The 20750-nt window shown below is 41.8% G+C and overlaps 1 protein-coding gene and 1 long non-coding RNA gene across 4 annotated transcripts in view; both read left to right on the forward strand.

The window, feature by feature from the left end:
• LOC311253973 overlaps positions 1 to 3962 on the forward strand; it is a 39011-nt gene extending 35049 nt beyond the window's left edge. For all 3 annotated transcript variants that reach the window (XR_014622112.1, XR_014622113.1, XR_014622114.1), the window contains one exon: positions 1051 to 3962. This is a non-coding gene — a long non-coding RNA (uncharacterized lncRNA). The remainder of the gene's footprint in view (positions 1 to 1050) is intronic.
• Positions 3963 to 16472: 12510 nt separating this feature from the next.
• Positions 16473 to 17648, forward strand: LOC311253971 (uncharacterized protein). Its single transcript, XM_084384410.1, has 2 exons — positions 16473 to 17093; positions 17180 to 17648. The coding sequence occupies exons 1-2, from the start codon at positions 17066 to 17068 to the stop codon at positions 17533 to 17535; spliced, it is 384 nt and encodes a 127-aa protein (XP_084240536.1). The 5' UTR covers positions 16473 to 17065; the 3' UTR covers positions 17536 to 17648.
• Positions 17649 to 20750: the final 3102 nt, after the last annotated feature.

Consider the following 20750-nt stretch of genomic DNA (forward strand, 5'->3'; position numbering starts at 1 on the left):
GGGATAGACTCAGAGTTTGTTGAACCTCCTTTCTGGAATACCACTCTGGAAATGCACGAGCAGACGCAGCTGCTAAAGCTGCTGCTGGAAAACATGGAGTAAGACACACCCACACCCTGCTTCACTCTGACCCTGAAAAACACACAGACACTAGTGCTTCCGACTCTGACACACACACACAGATATTAGCGCTTCTGCTGATGAAAAACGAATCTGGCGATCACACGACTGCACATACACTAACGGCATCTGGCACGGACCTGACAGTAAACCATGTTTACCAAAACACTTTTTTCCACATTTTGCCAAATTGGGGGGGAATGGGGGAATGTTTGATCTGATAAAAAAACATTGGTTCACAAAAGGCTTTACAGCCTATGCTCAAAGATTTTGCCAATCCTGTCACATCTGCACTACACATAATGCAGGTAAAACTACACGACAGCCACAAGCAGCACATCCACAACCAGAGGGACCTTTTGAACATGTCATGATGGATTTCATTGAACTAACCCCAAGTGAAGGCAAGAAATATTGCCTTGTGATGGTTGACATGTTTTCCAAATGGGTTGAGGTGTTTCCCACCTCAAAGCAGGACAGCGCTGCTGTGGCCAAGGCCCTGATGACGTGTGTGATACCACGATGGGGTATCCCCAGGAAAATAAGTAGTGATAATGGTACACCATTTGTGAGTGAAGCTATTAAACAGCTAGGAGGTTTTCTTGGGATTGACTTGAGACAACACTGCTCCTACCATCCAGCGAGTGGGGGTGCAGTGGAAAGAGAAAATTGCACTTTGAAATCAAAACTTGCAAAGTGCTGTGAAGAAACAGGTCTCTCATGGACTAAAGCCCTGCCGATTGTGCTAATGTACATGAGAATGAGAAAAAGAGCGCGCGCAAATCTAAGTCCCTTTGAAATCCTCCTTGGCAGGCCTCCCGAACTGGGAGTAGGGCCTGTTAATAGACCACTCCCTGAGACCTGTTTCTGTGAAAATGATATGTTGCAATATTGCCAGACGTTGTCCTCTGCTTTATCTCAAATCCACAGACTGGTAAAGGACGCCCTTCCTGCTCCGGCCAACCATCCTCTCCACAGCCTTACTCCAGGCGACTACATCGTGATTCGTGACCTCAGGCAAAAACACTGGAGGTCCAAAAAGTGGAACGGCCCGTTCCAGGTCCTCCTCACCACCCACACTGCCGTCAAAATCGCTGAGAGAGCCACCTGGGCACACGCCAGCCACTGCAGGAAGGTCCCAACTCCACAACACGCTGAGGACCAGGAGTGTTCATAACGCCAGGAAGAGAAGCAGACGGTCACAGTATTGACATACTGTGGGAGGAAACAACTTTCGGAGCGCCGATTGATCGAAGCACTGATTCACCTGTGTGCAACGTGGAAAGACGTCAACGTCCGTGGCATCCATTCAGGCAGCCAGGCATGTGCGGTCTCCGAGGCACCTTGTGCTGTCTTGTGGGGATCGCTGTCATCATAGTGGTACCCATATTATGGCCTTCGACTCATCCCAGCAAAAGTGTCTCACAAAACACTACCACTCACAACAACACTGCCAGGGCCGCCTTAACCTAATGTTAGGCCCCGGGGCTGAGAGGTTTTGTAGGCCCTCCATCCCCTCGATTTATAGAGTCTCATTTTAAAAAAGTGTAATATCTAGGTAATCTACATCATAAAATGCATTAGTTTCTTTCCAGACATACAACAGTGAGTTTTCCTTTTTTGATCCAGAAAACACCATAATATTATTATTGTTACCACACACAGCAACTTATGGTGATAATAAAACCAAAATGTTGGAAAGTATGATTTCAAACGATATTATGAAAAACATCACCAACCATCACCGGTCTGCACAAACATTGATAATAACTAATAATAGCATAAGCAAAGAACAGCAACAGATCAAAGTAGGAACCTCTTCTCTGGCCTCAGCGGGCCCTGTGAACCAATCACATGCACTGCACTGACACACAAACACACTCCATTCAGCACCATGGATAGCAACACGGCCTAATGCCAGGTACCAAAAAGATGAAACTGAGCAACATTTATAGAAGGTTTGCAGTATAATCTAGACAAACATCTAAGCAAATGTGCATTTCTCTTAAAACAATGCACAACCACAACAATTTAAAACCTGCACAAGCTATAAATACAGCACTTTCTTACCTTTTTAGAAGTGCTTTCGTCTGGTCTTCTTGGAAGAAAACGCCCTAATTATGTCCTTAAAATCCATATCACGAAGGATGTCATGCTGAATAACAGAGCCATTCTCTGGGCACACACTCTCCGTCACTGAGTCTGCGTTTGAAATGCATTTTTGAGAAAAATCTTCTCTGCTGTTTATATTGGCGTTCCGATGCCGACATGTTAGCATCTTTATTTTGACAGGACTCCGGTCCCATTTTCGCCCAATAAGCACGCACTTTTGCGTCAATATTGTTTCCCCAGCGGCCCGGGTCACTGTTATATGGGTCATCTGACTCGTCTCCCCCTGACTGCTTTGCAGCCCGGTCCTCTCTCTGGGGCTCGTCGTGTGCTCCCCGCTCCTCCTCCCCTCCACTGCTGCGGGCCGTCCCCTGCTCCTCTCCAGCTACATCCACCTGCGCGGCCTGCGCCTCCTCCGCTCCCTCCGGTGTGTGAGTTGGCGAGTTTCCCCTGGTGCTGGGTCCATCTTCAGCAGCAGCTGGTTTAAAAAATCCGGTGAGCTTTGGGATGCTCTTCAGTAATTCTTTTTCGCGCAACTCTTTCTTAATAAGTTTTTTTCTTTTCTGGGCACCACTCTCAAACGTCCTCCCTGACATTTTCCACTTGATGTCACTCAATCATAGAGGGACACACCCCTAAACTAACTATATACATTCTGATAGGTAAGCCCACGGGCCATAGGCTATAAGGCCACGTGGGTCACTCCTAATTTGGATCAATCAGCAGCCACTAACGTGCGATTAGAGTGATTGACAGAAAACCTGACAAGTTAAAAAACAATATGACCTGAACATGGGAGGCCCCTGAACTTGGGAGGCCCCTGGGCTTCAGCCCAGGTAAGCCCGTGCATTAAAGCGGCCTTGAACACTGCACTTCTACACAGAACCAAAAGACACCTGACCTCTGACCCCTATGGACCAGACAGGGCCCCTGAAGAATCTGTGGATGCAGTATGTCAATTATACTGCACGCACAATGACAAACTCATCATGCCTCATCTGTCAAGGCTACACAGCAAACCTGTCACTGGTCAGTCTGCCTGGAAATCCTCATTGTCGCACTGAACCCAAACCAAGAGTGGGTCCCTTTGTAGTGTGTCTGGTGGACTGTTTGCTCACTAGAATATCTACACAACCTCACTGGAGGTACAGCCACTCACTGTTCAAATCTTGCCCTCCGCTGCCCCGTTTCTCAGTTCCTTCACCACCATTACCAGTTGCAGGACAAGTTGAAGTAGCATCGGGTGCTACCTTTATTTGTTTCAACCGCACCTATGGCAGTATCAGTGTTGGACAGACACGTCTTAAATGTGCAAAAACTCATATCCTGTATCCTCCTGACAGCAGCAGGCAAAGAACTAATCGAGGATGGCTCTTATGGTCGGCGCTGGAAGCGTGATGCGTTTGACTATAAGATAGAGCCATACCCAGACATCTACTGGGATTGTGGTAGAATGCGAAAATCTCTACCTGCTAATTGGACTGGTTTGTGTGCAATAACCATGTTTGCTTCGCAGGTACACCTGTGGCCGGTTGGAGAATACCATCACTCCCAAAATTACAGGGTGAAACGTTTCTCTAACCCACTTGGCAGTTTTGACAAAACAGTGTACATCGATGCTATAGGGGTGCCTTGTGGTGTCCCTGATGAATTCAAAGCTAGAAATCAGGTTCTTGCAGGCTTTGAAACAGCTTTTTGCTGGTGGTGTACACTGAATAAAAATGTGGACTGGATTAATTACATCTATTACAACCAACAGAGGTTCATAACTACACACATGATGCCCTCACTGGACTAGCTGAGCAGATGTCAGCAACATCTCTGATGTCTTGGCAAAACAGAATGGCGCTTGACATGCTGCTGGCTGACAAGGGGGGCGTCTGTGTAATGTTTGGTGACTCTTGCTGTACTTTCATTCCCAATAACACAGCCCCAGACGGATCTGTCGCCCAGGCTCTTGAGAGACTGAGGTCTCTTCGTGGAGAACTTTCTGGTATTAACAGCACCTTTGGCTGGTTTGATACAATGTTTGGTAAATGGAAAGCACTGATCTTGTCTCTGCTCACTGGGCTCATTGTAGCATTAACTCTCATGGGACCAGGGCCGCCCCTGGCCAAATTGGGGCCCTAAGCAGAATTTTATTTTGAGGCCCCCCCCCCATTACAACATGACTCTTTCAACAATGGAACAAGCCTTTTACAGATGCACACGTCTGCATTTTCTGGATGCAAAGTCATCAATGAGGTCATCATATGACAGCTGCTGTGCCACTTCTGAGTTGATGCTTATGATAGCCAGGCCACTAAAGCGTTCTTGCGCCATTGATGAGCTTCAGTTTTTGCTCAGCAAAGGCAACTGTAACAGGGAGAGTTCCTGCAATGGTGCTAGCCTCCTCACAAAGATTAAAATGCAATTAATGCAAATACGACTACAACTAATAATAATATGCATTATGATTTGATTTGATGATATTTCTATATTTAAATATTTTTATATACTTATTTATACATTTAGTAATTAGGTTCTATATTCACACTGCTGTTTGCTGCTGCAACGCTTTAAATTTCTCCATTGTGGGTCAAATAAAGGATTATCTTAATTTATCTTATTTTATTTTATCTTATATGACTGTTATGAATTAAATTCACCAAGAGATGGCGATATTTTACCTCCATAAAAACAGCCCAAAACTTCTACTGATAGCATAGATTGATAGGCTATAAACCTGAGCCAACATACGACCACCAACTGGTCAATTAACCGCTCCTTTTTCAACAGAGGTGAATGTATATGCAGTTAACAAGCAATCAAAAAATGATAATCAGGGCCGCTGGAAAATTTGATCTCCAGTCCACATCTAGACAGAATTATCCTCTCTTCTGTCTCATGATTAGCAGGCTAGCAGCTGGGGAGTTTATGCCACAAAGTTTGCTTTTTTATTTCAACAACATACCCACCTTCAAGTGAAGCACGAGCCTCCTCTTGTTTTCACTTTGTCTTTCTTTTGCTTGCTCCTGATTCATGTTGCCGTTTAGAGGCCATCTCTCCACCTGCATCCAACTGCCTGTTGGCGCATCTGACCGCTGATTGGTCAGATATTGCGTGCTGTCAGTTGTTGCGGCAACGTGTGCGGTGTCAGATTACTCGTCTCTTTTTTTTCTCTCCTGCCTCGGACTGACTTGGTGCTCTACGCGCGCCTCACGGCAGCGATGCGCATCCTTTGCGCATTTGCAGAGAAAGCGTCCCCTTGCGCAAAATGGGCCCCCCCCACGGATCGTGGGGCCCTACGCACAGCGCGTGTTCTGCATTTAGGGAGGGGCAGCGCTGCATGGGACTGTGTGGTTGTTGCATCATTCCTTGCATTTTTTTTTTTTTTTAATTTATTTAGCACAAACAATATCATATAAAGAAAAAAACCAACATGAACAATCAACATGACAGGGATGTGCAAAGGGGAGGTATGAAACCCAAAAGGGCTTATATGAAAACCTCACCCACATATTCAAAGATCAAATTTAATACAGTTTAAAAACAATAACATAGGAAAATAATTAAACAATAATGAAAAATAAGTAGAAAAGTAAGTGATTAAACAGCAAATGTAAGGAAGTAAGGGGAAAAAATACATACATAAATGAATAATACAAAACAGAAATAATGAATGAGATGATAAGGAAAGAATAAGAAGTGTGAGAGAGAGAGAGAGACAAAGGAAAATCATGACAATAATTGTCTTATGTTTGATGGTACATGGTTTGACTGATTAGGTACTTTTTGAGAGCCTTTTTAAATGACGATAAATGAATAATTTTTTTCAGATAGTCGGGTAGCTGATTCCAGAGACGTAATTGCATTAGAGTCTTAATTGTTGGAGCCATAGATAGGTCCATCTCAACGTCAACTGGAATGGCATCACTGGAACCACCTCCATATTCAGAAGATAATTCCCTTGATCTGTTCCCTCACCCTGGTTGGTCCCCTCCTCCTTACCCTGACTCTGACGATGAAGACGTGTAAGGTGTGGTGAGTTGAAAGAACACACAGAGACTAATGAAGTCACTGTGTGTGATATCAGTATTATTTTTCTCAAGCTTATACTATTATGAAAAGTTTTGACATTTAGTAACAAGTTCACTAATCATTTTTTCTCAAATGTTTACAGCTATACTTTTATGATTATTGTTTACCCATTTCTAGTCATAAAATATGTGATGAATAAAGATCAGGGATTTGCAGCAGAAGACGACATCATACTACCTTGTGATCGTGCTAGTAACCTCTCCAAGGTAGTGGCCCCCTCTACGCTTGCAAAACACAGGGGCTGGAGAGGAGCAAGCCTGCGTCCCTGAATCTATTTTAGCATGATAAATTGAAAAATATTCTTTAAGACACATAGATGATTAAGATGTGTTGGTCTATTTTATTAGTTGATGTTTGCTTAAGAATCAAATATATGCAGTGTTCTATATTTTTGTTAGAAATAATCACATGACATGATCAGTAATTCACATGTGTTTTGCCTCCTCCCAGCTTGCAATGAATACTAGTAATGTCTATGTTCCACAAACACAGCTATTATTGATTTTACAATATGTGATAACTTAAATTAAATCCTGAGTGAATTTTTAAGTTTGATGTCTAGTGTGTAGTTTGTATATACTTAAAGTGATCAATAAATGATCAAAAGGGAGGAGTGTAATGGGAAATTGTATTACTATACCATTTTTATTCATTATTATGTCTTACATTGTCTTCACTGTGTTCTTCCCACATCCTTGAATGTTTGTACTGTCTGCACAAAGAGAGATATGTGCTTCTTGTTATGGGAACGGAGCCTGGTACAGACATGAGAAGGACACAGTGTAGGAGATACACTAGTAAAAATTGTAATTTATTAATCAGGGGCGATTAATAAAACACTCGTTAATGGGGCACCACCTCCGATGTTTTGTCTATTTGAATAATCCGGAGGTAACTAATCAAATCCGACTAAACAAGGTTAACTTGTATCAATTCTAATCAATTTTAAATCAATTTATTCAATCTCATAAATGAAGTAGTGAATTCTACACAGTTTCCATCGGTTCTCCACATTTAAAACAAACCTGCACAGACAACGACATACGGTTAAATAGGTTTATTGACTAAATAATTCAGATTAAATAAATGAAATGGCAATTTAAATGAATAGCAACAGGTAACAGGAAATGTTACCAAATTTCTCTTAAACTAAAAGATCAGAACCCTAAGACACCACTCATTTATCATGTGTGAATCCAGCTGTTATGGGTGATGGAGAGCCTACTTTCTTAGCAGAGTGGCGGAGTCAGCGGCGGAGGGTTTCTCTCCGGTGGTTTGCGACTCTAGCCGGAAGTCCCGGTCCAATGGCCGAGTGTCAGCTCATCGGGAATCAGCCGGTTGGGGACCACGGTCCGATGTCTTAGGAAGAGTGTGGCTGGTCCAGTACTGAGCCGGTGACGATTCTGGCTCACTGCCCAGCGGGGAGTTACCGCTTGAGAGTGTGCTGTCTTTCACAGGAACTCACTTAAACTAAACTATAGTTTTAAACGTTTCAAAACTGTACTTCACCTTTCACAGAATCTCACCATGGCTCAATAGATGAACTTTGTCTATCATGAAAAAGGATTATGTCATGATTAAAAATCACTGAACAATTAAAGGAAATTAAAACGGGATCAAAATAAAAACACACTTGAATATACCGTAGAACTAGTAGAATTGATCACTTACTTATTCCTCCTGGTTCTAGCTTAATAATTGTTAAAACAAAACATATCAGAAACATTTACTGGTTATCAAGGAACTTATTACACAAAAGATCTCCTGAAGGTCTGTCCCAATCGTACCAGGGCTTATCATCAGGAGGTGCTGTGGTTTCACCGAATACAGGACACATTAAACATTAAAATTGATTTTAATCAAATTTCATCACAGAGACACGGGGAAAAGTTCAGTGTTATCAACTTCTTTAGCTGTTTCTTAATCTGTTAACATTAAGAGCATAAGTTCCTGGTTTAATGACAATTAGAACTTGCTTAAAATCTGGATGAGTGCAGAAACCATTATAGGATGGAATGTGTGATAAGAGAGGCATAGTCCTAAACCATTTGGGCAGGAGGGCTAGGAAAACAGAGGAGAGGCCCAGAGTGCTTTTACTCTGGAGGGTGTACTTGATAATTCTTGTCACAAGAAGACAAGAAGACACAGAACATCAGAGTCGTTACCTAATTTACAATTGCAAAGAAATAAGTTATAACACATGATTATGACAGTTCTTCTGTTCCTCATCATCTCTGAAAGGAGATTCATTTGATGATGAACTCGACCTACCTGAGAGAAAGGAGTGTTCATCTTGAGTGGGGGAAGAGGGCAAAAAGGGTTATTCAAGCTGTAAATAAAGAAGAGGGGTTTTTCCTGTGATGCGTCAATCTGACGGTTTCATTGGAAGCAAAACAAGTCAGGTGAAGAGGTGAGAGACTTCATAGCGTCTTTTTCCTGAAAACAGTCAGCTTGCAGATGAGAGGAGTAATTAATGCAAGAGCAGAACCTCAATGGAATGTAGAGGCGATGGACATGTGTTCCTACAACAGGGCATTCCTTTCCTTTAACAAAAAGGGTTCTCAACTGTCTCATCTTGTTCTTCTTTCTGCAGACCGCATGCCACTCTGTTGACTAATGAACCTTCTTTATAAAGAATAAAATCCTTAAAAGACAACTGGTATTTCTTACAAGTTTGTTTCAGATATCTCACAAATTAGACAAATTTCCACAACAAGCCCAACAGAGGATGTTCTTCCTGCGGCAGCTGAAGAAGTTCAACCTGCCAAAGACGATGATGGTGCACTTCTACACTGCCATCATCGAGTCCATCCTCACCTCCTCCATCACCATCTGGTAAGCTGCTGCCACTGCTAAGGACAAGAGCAGACTACAGTGTATCATACGTTCTGTCGAGAAGGTGATTGGCTGCAACCTTCCATCCCTTCAAGACCTGCACAGCTCCAGGGCTCTGAGGCGTGCAGGTAGGATTGTGGCCGACCCCTCCCATCCCGGTCACAGACTATTTGACCCTCTACCCTCTGGCAGGAGGCTGCGGTCCATCAGGACCAAAACCGCCCGCCACATGAACAGTTTTTTCCCCTCTGCAGTTGGGATCCTCAACAAGTCCCGGGTCCCCCACCCCCACTGACACTGACACTGACTCTTTCACTCCTGCACTCAAACCCACCTCTGCACTTGAATCTTTGCATTACATTAATGCAGAATTTGTACATCCTGTATTTTTAATATCTTCTATATTTTATCTTCCGTCTTTATTTATCAGCCATCCCACACTTTTTGCCTCTGTGTGTTGATAGCGTTTATATTGTTTATATTGTATATGTTATAGTCACTGTTTGTTTGTTTATTGTTTATTGTCTTCAATGCATGCACCTTATTCACCAAGAAAAATTCCTTGTCTGTGTAAAATCCCTCTTGGCAATAAATCTGTTTCTGATTCTGATTATTATGAATGCAGAATTGACTTCAACATAACACTGTAATGTATCTTATATTAGTGACAGGGGGTTGTAACTGCATGTGTTGGCATGTGTTGAAAGGCGTGCAAGATTACAAATTGTTATGTGTATGTGGATGGATTAGTATTTTGCACTGCATTGCTTTAGGCTCAAGTTCACATAGAATTGTTACGTTTATGAAATAAGAAAAAGTTTGGGAAATACTTCATACTTCAAGTCTCATGTGCTGATCAGAGTTGTGATTAAAAATAAGGGCGGGCCCCAGATGATTTCCAAATACCAATAGGGTCGCGTCATTCTTAAAGTAGGGAATGACTACACTCCCATTAAGTGTAATTGTTGTTTTTGTACACTTTTGTGCAGTTATGGTTACACATACCCTTTTTCCACCCTCCCACTCTTGTATTTCGTTTGTTATTCATTTGACATAAAAGAGAAAAACACACAGTAAATCATGCAGTGAAAAGCTGACAGCCCTATGCCAAACACATACTTTATATGACTTGTTAATATGGATTCAAATGGGCAAGCTGAATCATCAAGATACACATTTTGTAAACAACCCTAACCTGAAGCTGCACTTGTACTACTGGGATTGCTTTGAGTGTTGCTGTATATAATCTGAAACCATAGACAGCTGTTCTTGATCACGGAGACAAAGATCACAAACAACAAAGCATCAGGGTACTGTCAGTCCAATGGCCATTGTTCTCGAACATTTTTCAAAACAATTGAAGCACCCAGCCTTTACACCCACTGACTCATCCTCAGCATTTTTTTAATGTACCACAGTAATTTAATTTTTTTTAATGTAAAGTATACACTTACTTACTGGACAAAAGATTATGAGGTGCACACTCCACAGTAAACTGCACCCCAATAGACCCTAAAAATTGCTTCTTTTTTTCTTTAATGCCACCTAAAGATGTGCACTGAGCTTAAAACTCATATCTGCATATTTTGTTGTAGCCACACAGATATTGGCCGCGTTTCCCAGATACCATAATTCTTAAGGACTTAAGAAGGCTTGTAAATGACCTTTAATATGAGCATAGTATTTCTATAAATGTGTTTTTATGTTTACTTATTAACATTCTTTAAAGCCAGGCTTTTATTTTTTATATATTAAGCAGACGTTACATTCAGTGCTTTTATTTTGAAAGCGTCTCGCCGAGACCTCGTACACATCCGGTGCTTCGGACTTTACCTGCAGTAGGAAAAGTGTGTCTGCAAGGCTAAGAGTTTGTCTTCAATGCTAAAGTGTGCCTAACTCACATGAAACGCCCTAGCACCTGGCTAATAAGGGGCACAAGGTTTGTTTTGTTACCTTTTCATGCCATATTTATGTCCGGCTCGAGTTTGGTTGCCGTGGATATTTTCATGTATAGAACGTGTTGTGGTTAACGGTAGCTACTATTAGCAACGGCCAAGCTGCCGTGTCGGTCTGTATTGGAAATGAGATGAAGCTATAAGCTAACTCGTAGGTTGTTTTATTAATGCAACAGGATGTATTTTGTCTGTTTTATGTGAGGTCTGCTAAGGTTAAAAACTGTTTATTGAGTTAAAAACGAACGGTTAAAAATGCTAATTTCATGTTAAATATTGTTTTATATTTCACTCTATGGGAGGTTGTCCTTCAGTTAAAATGTGAATTTTCCTTCATGATTGTAACATCAATCGTAGCAGTTAAAATATATATTTAAATTCATGGAGTAAAACCTGTGCGTCTACAATGAGTTTATTAAAATAGATAAAAGGAGAGTCAACTTGCATGATTGTTTATGGGATAAAAGCAGTTAAAAGTAATTTCATTTAAAGGTAACTGTATTTTATTTTCTTCTTTCATAGCTCTTACGGTGTGTTTACATTGAATACGGTCCAAGGAGTAAATCATTGTGAACCATCAGTTTGAGAGTTCGACCATCATTTAGCCGGGGATGCTACAAGGCTCTTAAGAAGGGTTCGGCTAAGAAGGAGCGCTAATATACAGGTGTTTCCCAGACGCGTTCTGAACTGCCTTCTTAGGAGAACCTTAAGATCAAGCAAAAGAAGCTCTTAGTGGGAGCTGTCCACCGCAGTGGTGCTGAAACTGAATCAATCGATGCCAGGCAAATTGATCACCCACCTCTTTATCAGCACAAAAGTCACACACAGCGCCCCGTGGTCCCCCCACACAGTGCAATTAGGCTACGCATGTATCGTGTGTGTGTGGGGGGGTGTGTGGGTGCGGGTGTGTGTGTGTGCCAACAGGTGTATCCAAGTAGTAATCAAGCCCATTAGCGCATATATACCCCCGTGGATATAGCCACACACATGTGAGAATGGAAGAAACTGGCAGCAAAAGAAACAAGCGGGCACCGTCGTTTACCGCGGAGGAGATGGGCGTCTTAGTGGACGAGGTCTGGCAGCACCGTGATGTTTTATTCGGGGGAACAAGGGGCAAAAAGAACATCACAGTGAAGAACAGTGTTTGGCAGGCCATAGCCGAAAAGATCTCCCCCTCCAGCCCATGTGGCCTGCGTGAAAGTCCTCTCCATCATCGAGAAGACGGCCTCTGAACGCATTAGTGGGGGCATCGATGTTCAGGGGGACGAGGGGCTCTCAGAAAGTGAGGATGAAGAGGAGCCATCCGGGAGCGGAGCAGGGGTGTGCCCGCCCCCAGGAGAGGACGGCCCCCCACAACTGTGCCCTGTCCCTGCGTGCCAACCAGCAGGGCCTGCTGTCTGCATGCGGGGAGGCTTAACAGGGCAGCCCACAATAACGACCTGCGCCTGCAGCGAGATGCTGGTGGAGAAGCTGGTGGTGCTGCGGGGGATAGAGGGCCGACTCGAACGACAAACTGCCCTGCAGGAAGAGATGGTCCGGATAAAGCAGGAGAGGTTGGAGCTGCACCGGAGACAGCTGGCGCTTGCCGAGGCGCAGTTCAACCGTCCCTCCATCTCGGTTCCAATCATCCTTCCCCAGGATTCAGGTACGGGGCATTTCTATTTTGTATCTGCATTATGCAATGTATCCCGTTCAATTTTACTAATCAATCTCCCTTCATTGCAGGTGATGCAGACGCCCAGTAAAGACAGTGCGGAGCCATAATGCTATCCGCAGCTCGAACATCTGCATCCCAGCTGACTTTGCTATCATTAGTAAGAGGATTTAGTAAATCTAATGCTGGGATTCAAAGGAAAATATCTGTGAATGAATGTTTAATTTTCATAGTTTTGGGGGACCATTTCGATAAATTATAATAGTCTAAATAATATAATATAATATAATAGTAGTGACCAAAATAATTTTTGAAATTAGCGCTAGCTAAAAGTAAATAGATATTTTACTGATACCTTTCTAAGTTTGATATATTCCAGGTATGTTGTGCCGTTGTCACTACTAGTGAGTCAAATACAGCAGCCTGGTCAGTTGTCCTATGCTTCTGAGTATGACACTGTAGTTACCCCTCTATCCCATTGTACAGTGATTCCCAAAGTGTGGGCAGCAGCAGGCTGTGGCCCCTGGTGGGCTGTGAAGGTAATTCACAGTAAATAAATATGGTTTAAAAAACATAAACACACAATAAAACTAAAATCACAGGATCGTGACAAGAAATTTCATTAACAGTCTGATGATTGCCCTAATAGATGTGTTCAAAATACACAAATCACAATTTCCCTCAAGATACACCCTTGATTTGGATAATGAAAAACTCCCAGCTTTGAATTTACAACTGACAACGTAAGAGCTATTTGAGAAGGTGGTTACATACTAAAGTTGATACACAAACAATTACCTTACCAACATACAGTAGGCTAGCAAGGGATATTGAGCGGTAGGATAGCAGATAGGGATGCTGATTATCAATCACTGATCGAAACACCGTTAAGAATTTTTTGTTGTATTTAGTTTATTTTTCATGTAACTTGGTGTATACCTTGTCTGTTCCTTTAACTCATAATGTAGCCTTATGTTGGGACCCACAGATGAAGTCATTCATTGTGGATTTCAAAATGGACTCTGAACTGAACTCAGTGTCCCAGAATTCCCCATTCTTCACACCTAGGTGCAATATTTAGCTTTGAGCTACTATTGGTCAGGGTGACAAACCCCCCTCTGATCAGAGAGTCAAAACTCCAGCGCCTTCCTTTGTTCTCTCTCTTCTCCTCAAGCCTCTCCACTCCTTTGACTTCTTATCCTCAAGGGCTCCTCTCCATCTCCCCCCCACCGGGCTGCCTGCCCTCAAGATCTCTTCTTCCGGGCTTAACAGCTGCGGAGAGCTGCAAGCTTCATTTGCAGCAGGCCCAAAGAACTTCTCCTCACTGCAGCGACACGAGGTCCTGCCAGTATTCCTGATCAGTTAGCACCAGCAGCTGCGACACAAAGCTTGCCAGCTAACTTCACCATCTGAGGAACACCAAGCAGGTTAGCACTGAGCTGCTACCCTCGCAAAGGACAGGAGCGAACCTTTTCCTCCTCTGCTGACTTTCATCGGTCCTTGCACAGCAAGAACAGCATTCATTGGAATCCCAACGTTCTCCTGCAACCACCAACACCTTTTCTTCAAAGACTGGTAACATTGAACTGGGCTTAGATAGCATAGCATAGCACGGCTAAGCACAGGACTTTAAACTCTGATTGATGTAATGCATGTGTGTTCAATTTATGTGTGTCCACTGTTTGAGTGTTATTGTAATCTCAGGTCAGGTTATTGGTAGTTTGCTTTCCTAGACGGCTAATTGAGCCTGGAGCATATCAAACCCACATGTGATATCAGTGACCACCATTGTTTCTTTGTTCTGCCAGACACACACACTCACACACACACACACACACACACACAAACCTGTATATAGTACATGGAAGTTAGTGTGTTTCATCTTTGTAAATAAAAGACTTTTGAACCCACATGTTGTCTATTTAATATTGTACAAGAGTGATTGTTGCCAACCTCTACTTTGTCAAGAGCTCCAAAATCCTTCAACCATTACTAGCTGTTATGGTAATTGGTTGTAGTTATTAAGTTAATTATTAATCAGAGTTACAAACAGTTTAGTACCTTTTCTGAGACTGATTTGGTGAATTGGCTTTTTTTCCCTTCTTCAAGGGTGGTGCCCCGAGGTGATCTAATGTAAATTGGAACTTATTAGTAATCATAATTTATAATTATCCCTGATAATCATTAATTATTATTGATAGCCAAATTTAACCCCAAACTCCCTATTACTGTTGCATGAAGCACTTCATTATGGTGCCTCGTGTGTTGTGAGCACAACACTTATGAACATTGTTTTATGGAAAACACTTTAAACATATTTCATACATTATTAATGATTAATTGATAATCAGCAAAGTATCAATTAAAGAAATTGTTTAAAATGTACATCCCTAGTAGCAGATACTACGAGCAGTGTTACTTTTAAAGCCCCACTCCAATATCCAGTGTTACTTCATTTTTAACAGTTTTGTTGTAACATTCTTTTCTAACAGACTATGAGCGTTTCTCAGTACCAAGAATGCAAAGAACGGACTTGTGTTCTTGAGGAGAATGTTCTTGCTAGTCGTTCTCCGAAGAATGAACTCCGGAGATCACAAGAATACAGAATGCTCCGTTTTCAGTTTTGAGACGATGAGTTCTTGTGGTGCCAAATGCAGCCTGCACTGATTAAACAGCTGGGCGTTATCATCCAAAACAAGTGCTCTCTCTCTCTCTCTCTCTCTCTCTCTCTCTCCTGTGTATGTGACATGTAAATAAATAAATACTCACGTACATAGAGCAGCAACAACCTTCATTCGTTGTACATAAGTATGTTATTTTATTTTATTTTTTTTTAAGTGCTTCTAAATCTCACGAGCCAACAGCGGGAAAAAAAACCCCGTTAGAAGGCTGTTGTTTGTAGATGATCGCCATTGTGGATTTGTGGATTGTGTAGTTAGTAGAGTATTACCACCGTTAAATATGGACCGGCAAGTGTTGCTAGCTGTCGCGGTCGATATTCTTTACCGGGATGCTGAGGAGGAAGCTGCCGAGCTGAGGGGGCATCTTCAGCGGAGGAGAGCCAGGATGAGGAGGAGGAGTCTGGAGAGACGTAGCGCTATCCTAGCCTTTGCTGGATTTGTAAGTTCTCTTTCTTCGGGAGCACTTGGTTTTCCATTCTTATTAAAGTTAACAAAATAAATATGGTACGGTTTAGAAGTATTATTATAAATATTAATGTATAAAACAGGATTAACAGGGTCCGCCCCAAACTGTTTAGTAATAGTAACGCTATAGACCCACCCCTTTCATTCATAAATTTCCTACTACTCATTCCTACAATTTGACATCTGACATTTGATATGTGATACCTAGCACCACCTACTGGTGAAATCATGGGGGGACCCAACAATTACAGGTGAAATAGAGGAGCATATTAAGTTGTATAATTTCTTTATTTCTGATATCTGATACAAGTCTGATAAGTCTTGTGTAATGAATCAAGTGAAGCTCATTTGTATAGAACACAAAACATACATTAAGTTTCATGAGAGAACTATAAATACATTTTTACAGCATGTGTTTAAATTCATCAGTCTATTCAAATATTCATAGTTGATAGTTAAAAGCAAGTCATTAATAAATAAATAAATACATTCAAATATTATTTCATAAAGTAATAAATAAATAAATACATTCAAATATTATTTCAATAGTTTTACTAATTGAAAAATATTTTTTATTTTACTACAGGATCATTCTCCTCGAATGTATGCACAAGTTAACAACACTGTGCCCATCCTCTGCGCCTTCTTCTCTGAGGAGGCTGACCTCAAACCAGCCTTCAGGCTGTCAAGGGAGACCATCAATCTGTTGGTCCAGATGTTGCCCCGGCTAAAGCCACATGGCAGGAGCCACGAAATTGAGGTGGCTGTCTCTCTGTACTGGCTGGCATGTGGCACTTCCTACAGGGTCACGGCAGACATATTTGGAGGCCATGATGGGCATCCTCCACAAGGCTATCCATTTCCCCAAGCCTGAGGAGATGGAGGAGGTGGGAGCAGGTTTTGCTCGGCTGGCTGGGCATGAGGCTTTTCCGGCGTGCAGTTGGAGCCATAGATGGATGCCACATCCGGCTTGTCCCACCTGCGGAGCAGAAGAAGAGCAACAGGGGATTTTTGCATTTTTGGATGTTTACATCGGCAACACGGGGTCAGTCCACGATGCCCTTGTCCTCCAGAGGTCTCCTATGTACAAACAGTCCCTCTACTCACCAGCTGGCTTCTTCCTCCTGTGAGACGGGGGGTACCCTTGCCTGCAGCATCCGGTGGCCCTCATGACTCCCTACCGTCAACCTGTAGCAGGTGAGAGAATAAATTATTTATTACAGTTGTTACTTTGAATTTGAATTCCTGGATGTATTCTACATTACCTGTATTTTAATCAACAGGCCAAGTTGAGGCCCGTTTCAACAGGCATCACGCCAAGGCCCGCAACATTATTGAGCGCACCTTCGGGTTGCTCAAAACCCGCTGGAGAGCCATCTTCCTCCGGGCTTTGGAGATCCGGGCTCTGTTCGCCCCCAAGGTTGTTGGAGCATGCTGCATCCTCCACAACCTTTGCCTGTTAGCTGGTGACATCCAGGAAGAGGAGGAGGCAGAGGAGGATGACTGGGAGGATGAGGAAGCTGGGGGGAATGCTGCCCAAGGTCAGGAGCTGTCGGGAGTCAATCTCAGAGGCAGACTTGCTGCCGAAGAGTCTGCCCCTCAAGAGCTCCCGGCATTTCTGAGGGAGCATGATTACTAAAGAAAAACCCCAAATTCATAATCAGTTCAATAATTATTTGTAATTTTAATTAATGTTAATTGTAAATATTGTTTTGCTGATTAATTAAACATATAACAATGGTTAATTGTAAATATTGTTTTGTTGATTAATTAAACATATAACAGTTAGTTAAACATATAACAATGGTTAATTGTAAATATTGTTTTGTTGATTAATTAAAAATTATTGTATAGTTTATCTCAATTAAAAATGATTATATTATGTGTATAGTTAAACATATAACAATGGTTTGAAAAAACACCTGTAAGTAAAGTCAACCTCCCAATCAGATTTCAGTTTCAGAAGCGTTTGTTGTGACCACCGTTACAAGCCTTGGTGCCTCGATTTGTCTAGGAAGACGTTTTACCTCTCATCCAAGAGGCTTCATCAGTTCATGTTCGCTGACCAGGCTGAGACTGGTCCAAGGTCCGAGGACCAGTCTCAGCCTGGTCAGATGCGAACATGAACTGGCAAATAACTGACAGATAACCAAGTCCAGTTGCGTTTCGAATTTCTTTGAGACCACTTCATTCACAACTCAATACTCACACTATTTAATTGACAGAATAACAATAAAACAACAACAAAGAACTACATTTAAAAATTACCTACAACTACTACGTATATACACTATTTACATTTTCTCCACAAGCCTCTCAAAGAGAGACAAATACTTGTCAGCTCTCTGACTTGCTGCCCTCTCCCTCTCTTCTTCCCTCGCCTCTGCCCTCTTCTCCCTCTCTTCCTCTTTTTCTGCCTGCTCTCTCAGAAAGTCCATCAGCTGCCCACTGGCCCTGGCGGCTTTTCCCCTTCTCTGGGAGGGGCAGAGGACGGGAGGGTGACAACACCACCTGTAGCGGGGGTCAGATTGGCCGCAACTACCAGGGGCGGACTAATGGAGTGCTGCCCCTGGAGTGCGGCATCCATCTGACCATACCATGGCCAGATGGCAGCTGTCACCCCTCCTGCCTCCACCCCTTTCCCCGTTGGTGGGTCCCTAAGCTCCTAAAAAAATAAAAATTCACTGAATGAATGTTGCCATGTCCAACTTGTTTACTGAAAAGTAGATAGAATGGTGGTACCTTGTACTTTTCTTTCAGGTTATTCCACTTCTTTTGCGCCTGTTTGGGGGTGACAGGCACAGCACTGTCTCTCACAAAGACTCTGGATAAAGCACACACATTCACACAAAAAAGGACAACTTAAACATATTATTACACGTTGAGAACACGTTAACAAAGATATTACAGTGACTAACACACAAGCTGACAGAGACTACTGAATGTGATGTAGTTAGGATGATTGCACTTACATGCATGCAAGGAAGAGAATAGAGAATCACTATTCTCTTCCTTGCATTCATGTAAGTGCAATCATATTATATAGTGAATGTCTGTGTAAATACAAATACTTCATCAATAGTTATATTGATAATATATAGTTAATATTGTTAGTACAAACTAGTATATCACTTAGGTTGATAACTACACCTGTACTATTGCTGTTGCCCTTCACTTGTACTTTGTGGCACTTTAAGTCATTTTTGTTCACCAGGTTACAATTCACACTACTTATTTGATTTGTAGTATTATAAACATTTAGTTTAGCTTTATACTATATTTTTCTTTTATTCATTTAGGTTGCATCAAACTATTTTAAGAGGCTGTGAAGTCTGGCACAAACAAACACACCACCGGACCACTGCTCCTCGTATAAAAACACATAAAAAGCTTACTCACTCCCATCCGGTTTTAGACGAATTCCTCCATCTGGTGAAGAGGGCTTCGTTAGCGGCTCTCCATTTTATGAGAGCTGCGGTTTCGTCAGTTGTCCCTTGATTGAAGTTAAAACAATACAAAAATCAACCAAAATACAGGTCGTTAAACATTTGGCTAGGCTAAGTATAATCTCTTGAACTGACGTTAGTTTACATTATAATTACTCGGATATTAATTTGACGGAATGGCAGCTGTACGAATATGAATTGAAACCGGGGAGAACGGAGGAGCCTGATCCGGGGCCGGGGAGCGACTGAGCAGGAGAGGGAGACCAAAAAAAAAGACATAACATACACACACATGCGGGGCCGTAACACCATGCATGATGTACACTTATTTACGTTTGAAGGCACGGACCACAGCACCAAGCACGCAGCACGAAATACACAGACCACAGTTCGAGTGGACAGACCACAGAACGAGAGCACAGTATACAGTACACAGCATACACACACAGACCACAGCGTACCGTGTAGATAGATAGTTTATTTCGAACATGTAAAAACCAAAATTATCATGTACAAGGTAAACATAAACTGAAAACTATAAATTCTGTTTACATATCCGAAAAGGAATGGGAGGAAGGATAAACTTATTTTATTCCACCCCCTTTTAATAAATAATACCACTGAAATACTTAAAAACAATATACCCCTATTGATTATCAAACACCTGCCTCATTTCTGTACCTTGTAAAAATCATCTCCTTATTTTTAAAAAAAAACTGGTTTATGTTTGGACATTCCCTGAGCGTCCCCTCCAGACTGTTCCATACCGTTCTAGTTTCTTGAATAATATATCATGGTTTTAGGTCTATGAATATCTCAACTGTATACTCTTTTTGGTCTATTGAATTTGTTAGTTCCTCAACTGAATCGATTAATGCCAGTGATGTTGCTCTGTTCGATCTAAATCCATATTGACTTTTAGTGAGTAATTTGTGTTATTTATGAAACTGTCCAGTCGGTTATTGAAATGTTTTTCTAGAATTTAAGAGAATCTATAGTAATGACACAGGTCTGTAGTTTGTGAATTGGTGTTTGTTCCCAGTTTTGTACAGAGGTATGATCTTTGCTATTGTCATTTTGTCTGGAAATGTCTGGATCTGGGATTTCAGAATCAGAATCAGAATTCCTTTATTTGTCCCGCAAATGGGGAAATTTCTTTGTCACAGCAGCCAAAGGACAGTATCACACTTAAACAGTAATAAAAGTAAAAAATAAACAATATAATAAGACATAAGAAATAGAATTTAACTGGTATATACATAATATCTACAATATGAAATTGGTATTTACAATATGACATAGTATTTATTATTTATAATATGGACAGTGTAAGTTTAAACAGTTGGTATTTTTATTTACAAACAATGAATAATAAATATGGATATTAAAAATTGTCCAATTTGTGCAA

The sequence above is a fragment of the Pagrus pagrus genome (assembly GCF_965226575.1).
Source record: "Pagrus pagrus genome assembly, contig: HAP1_SCAFFOLD_99, whole genome shotgun sequence".
NCBI classification, from domain to species: domain Eukaryota; kingdom Metazoa; phylum Chordata; class Actinopteri; order Spariformes; family Sparidae; genus Pagrus; species Pagrus pagrus.

Coding starts and splice junctions, on each gene's coding strand:
- LOC311253971 (XM_084384410.1), top strand. CDS start 17,066: ATGACTCCCTACCGTCAACCTGTAGCAG. Junction 17,094..17,179: donor CTACCGTCAACCTGTAGCAG/GTGAGAGAATAA, acceptor TTTAATCAACAG/GCCAAGTTGAGGCCCGTTTC.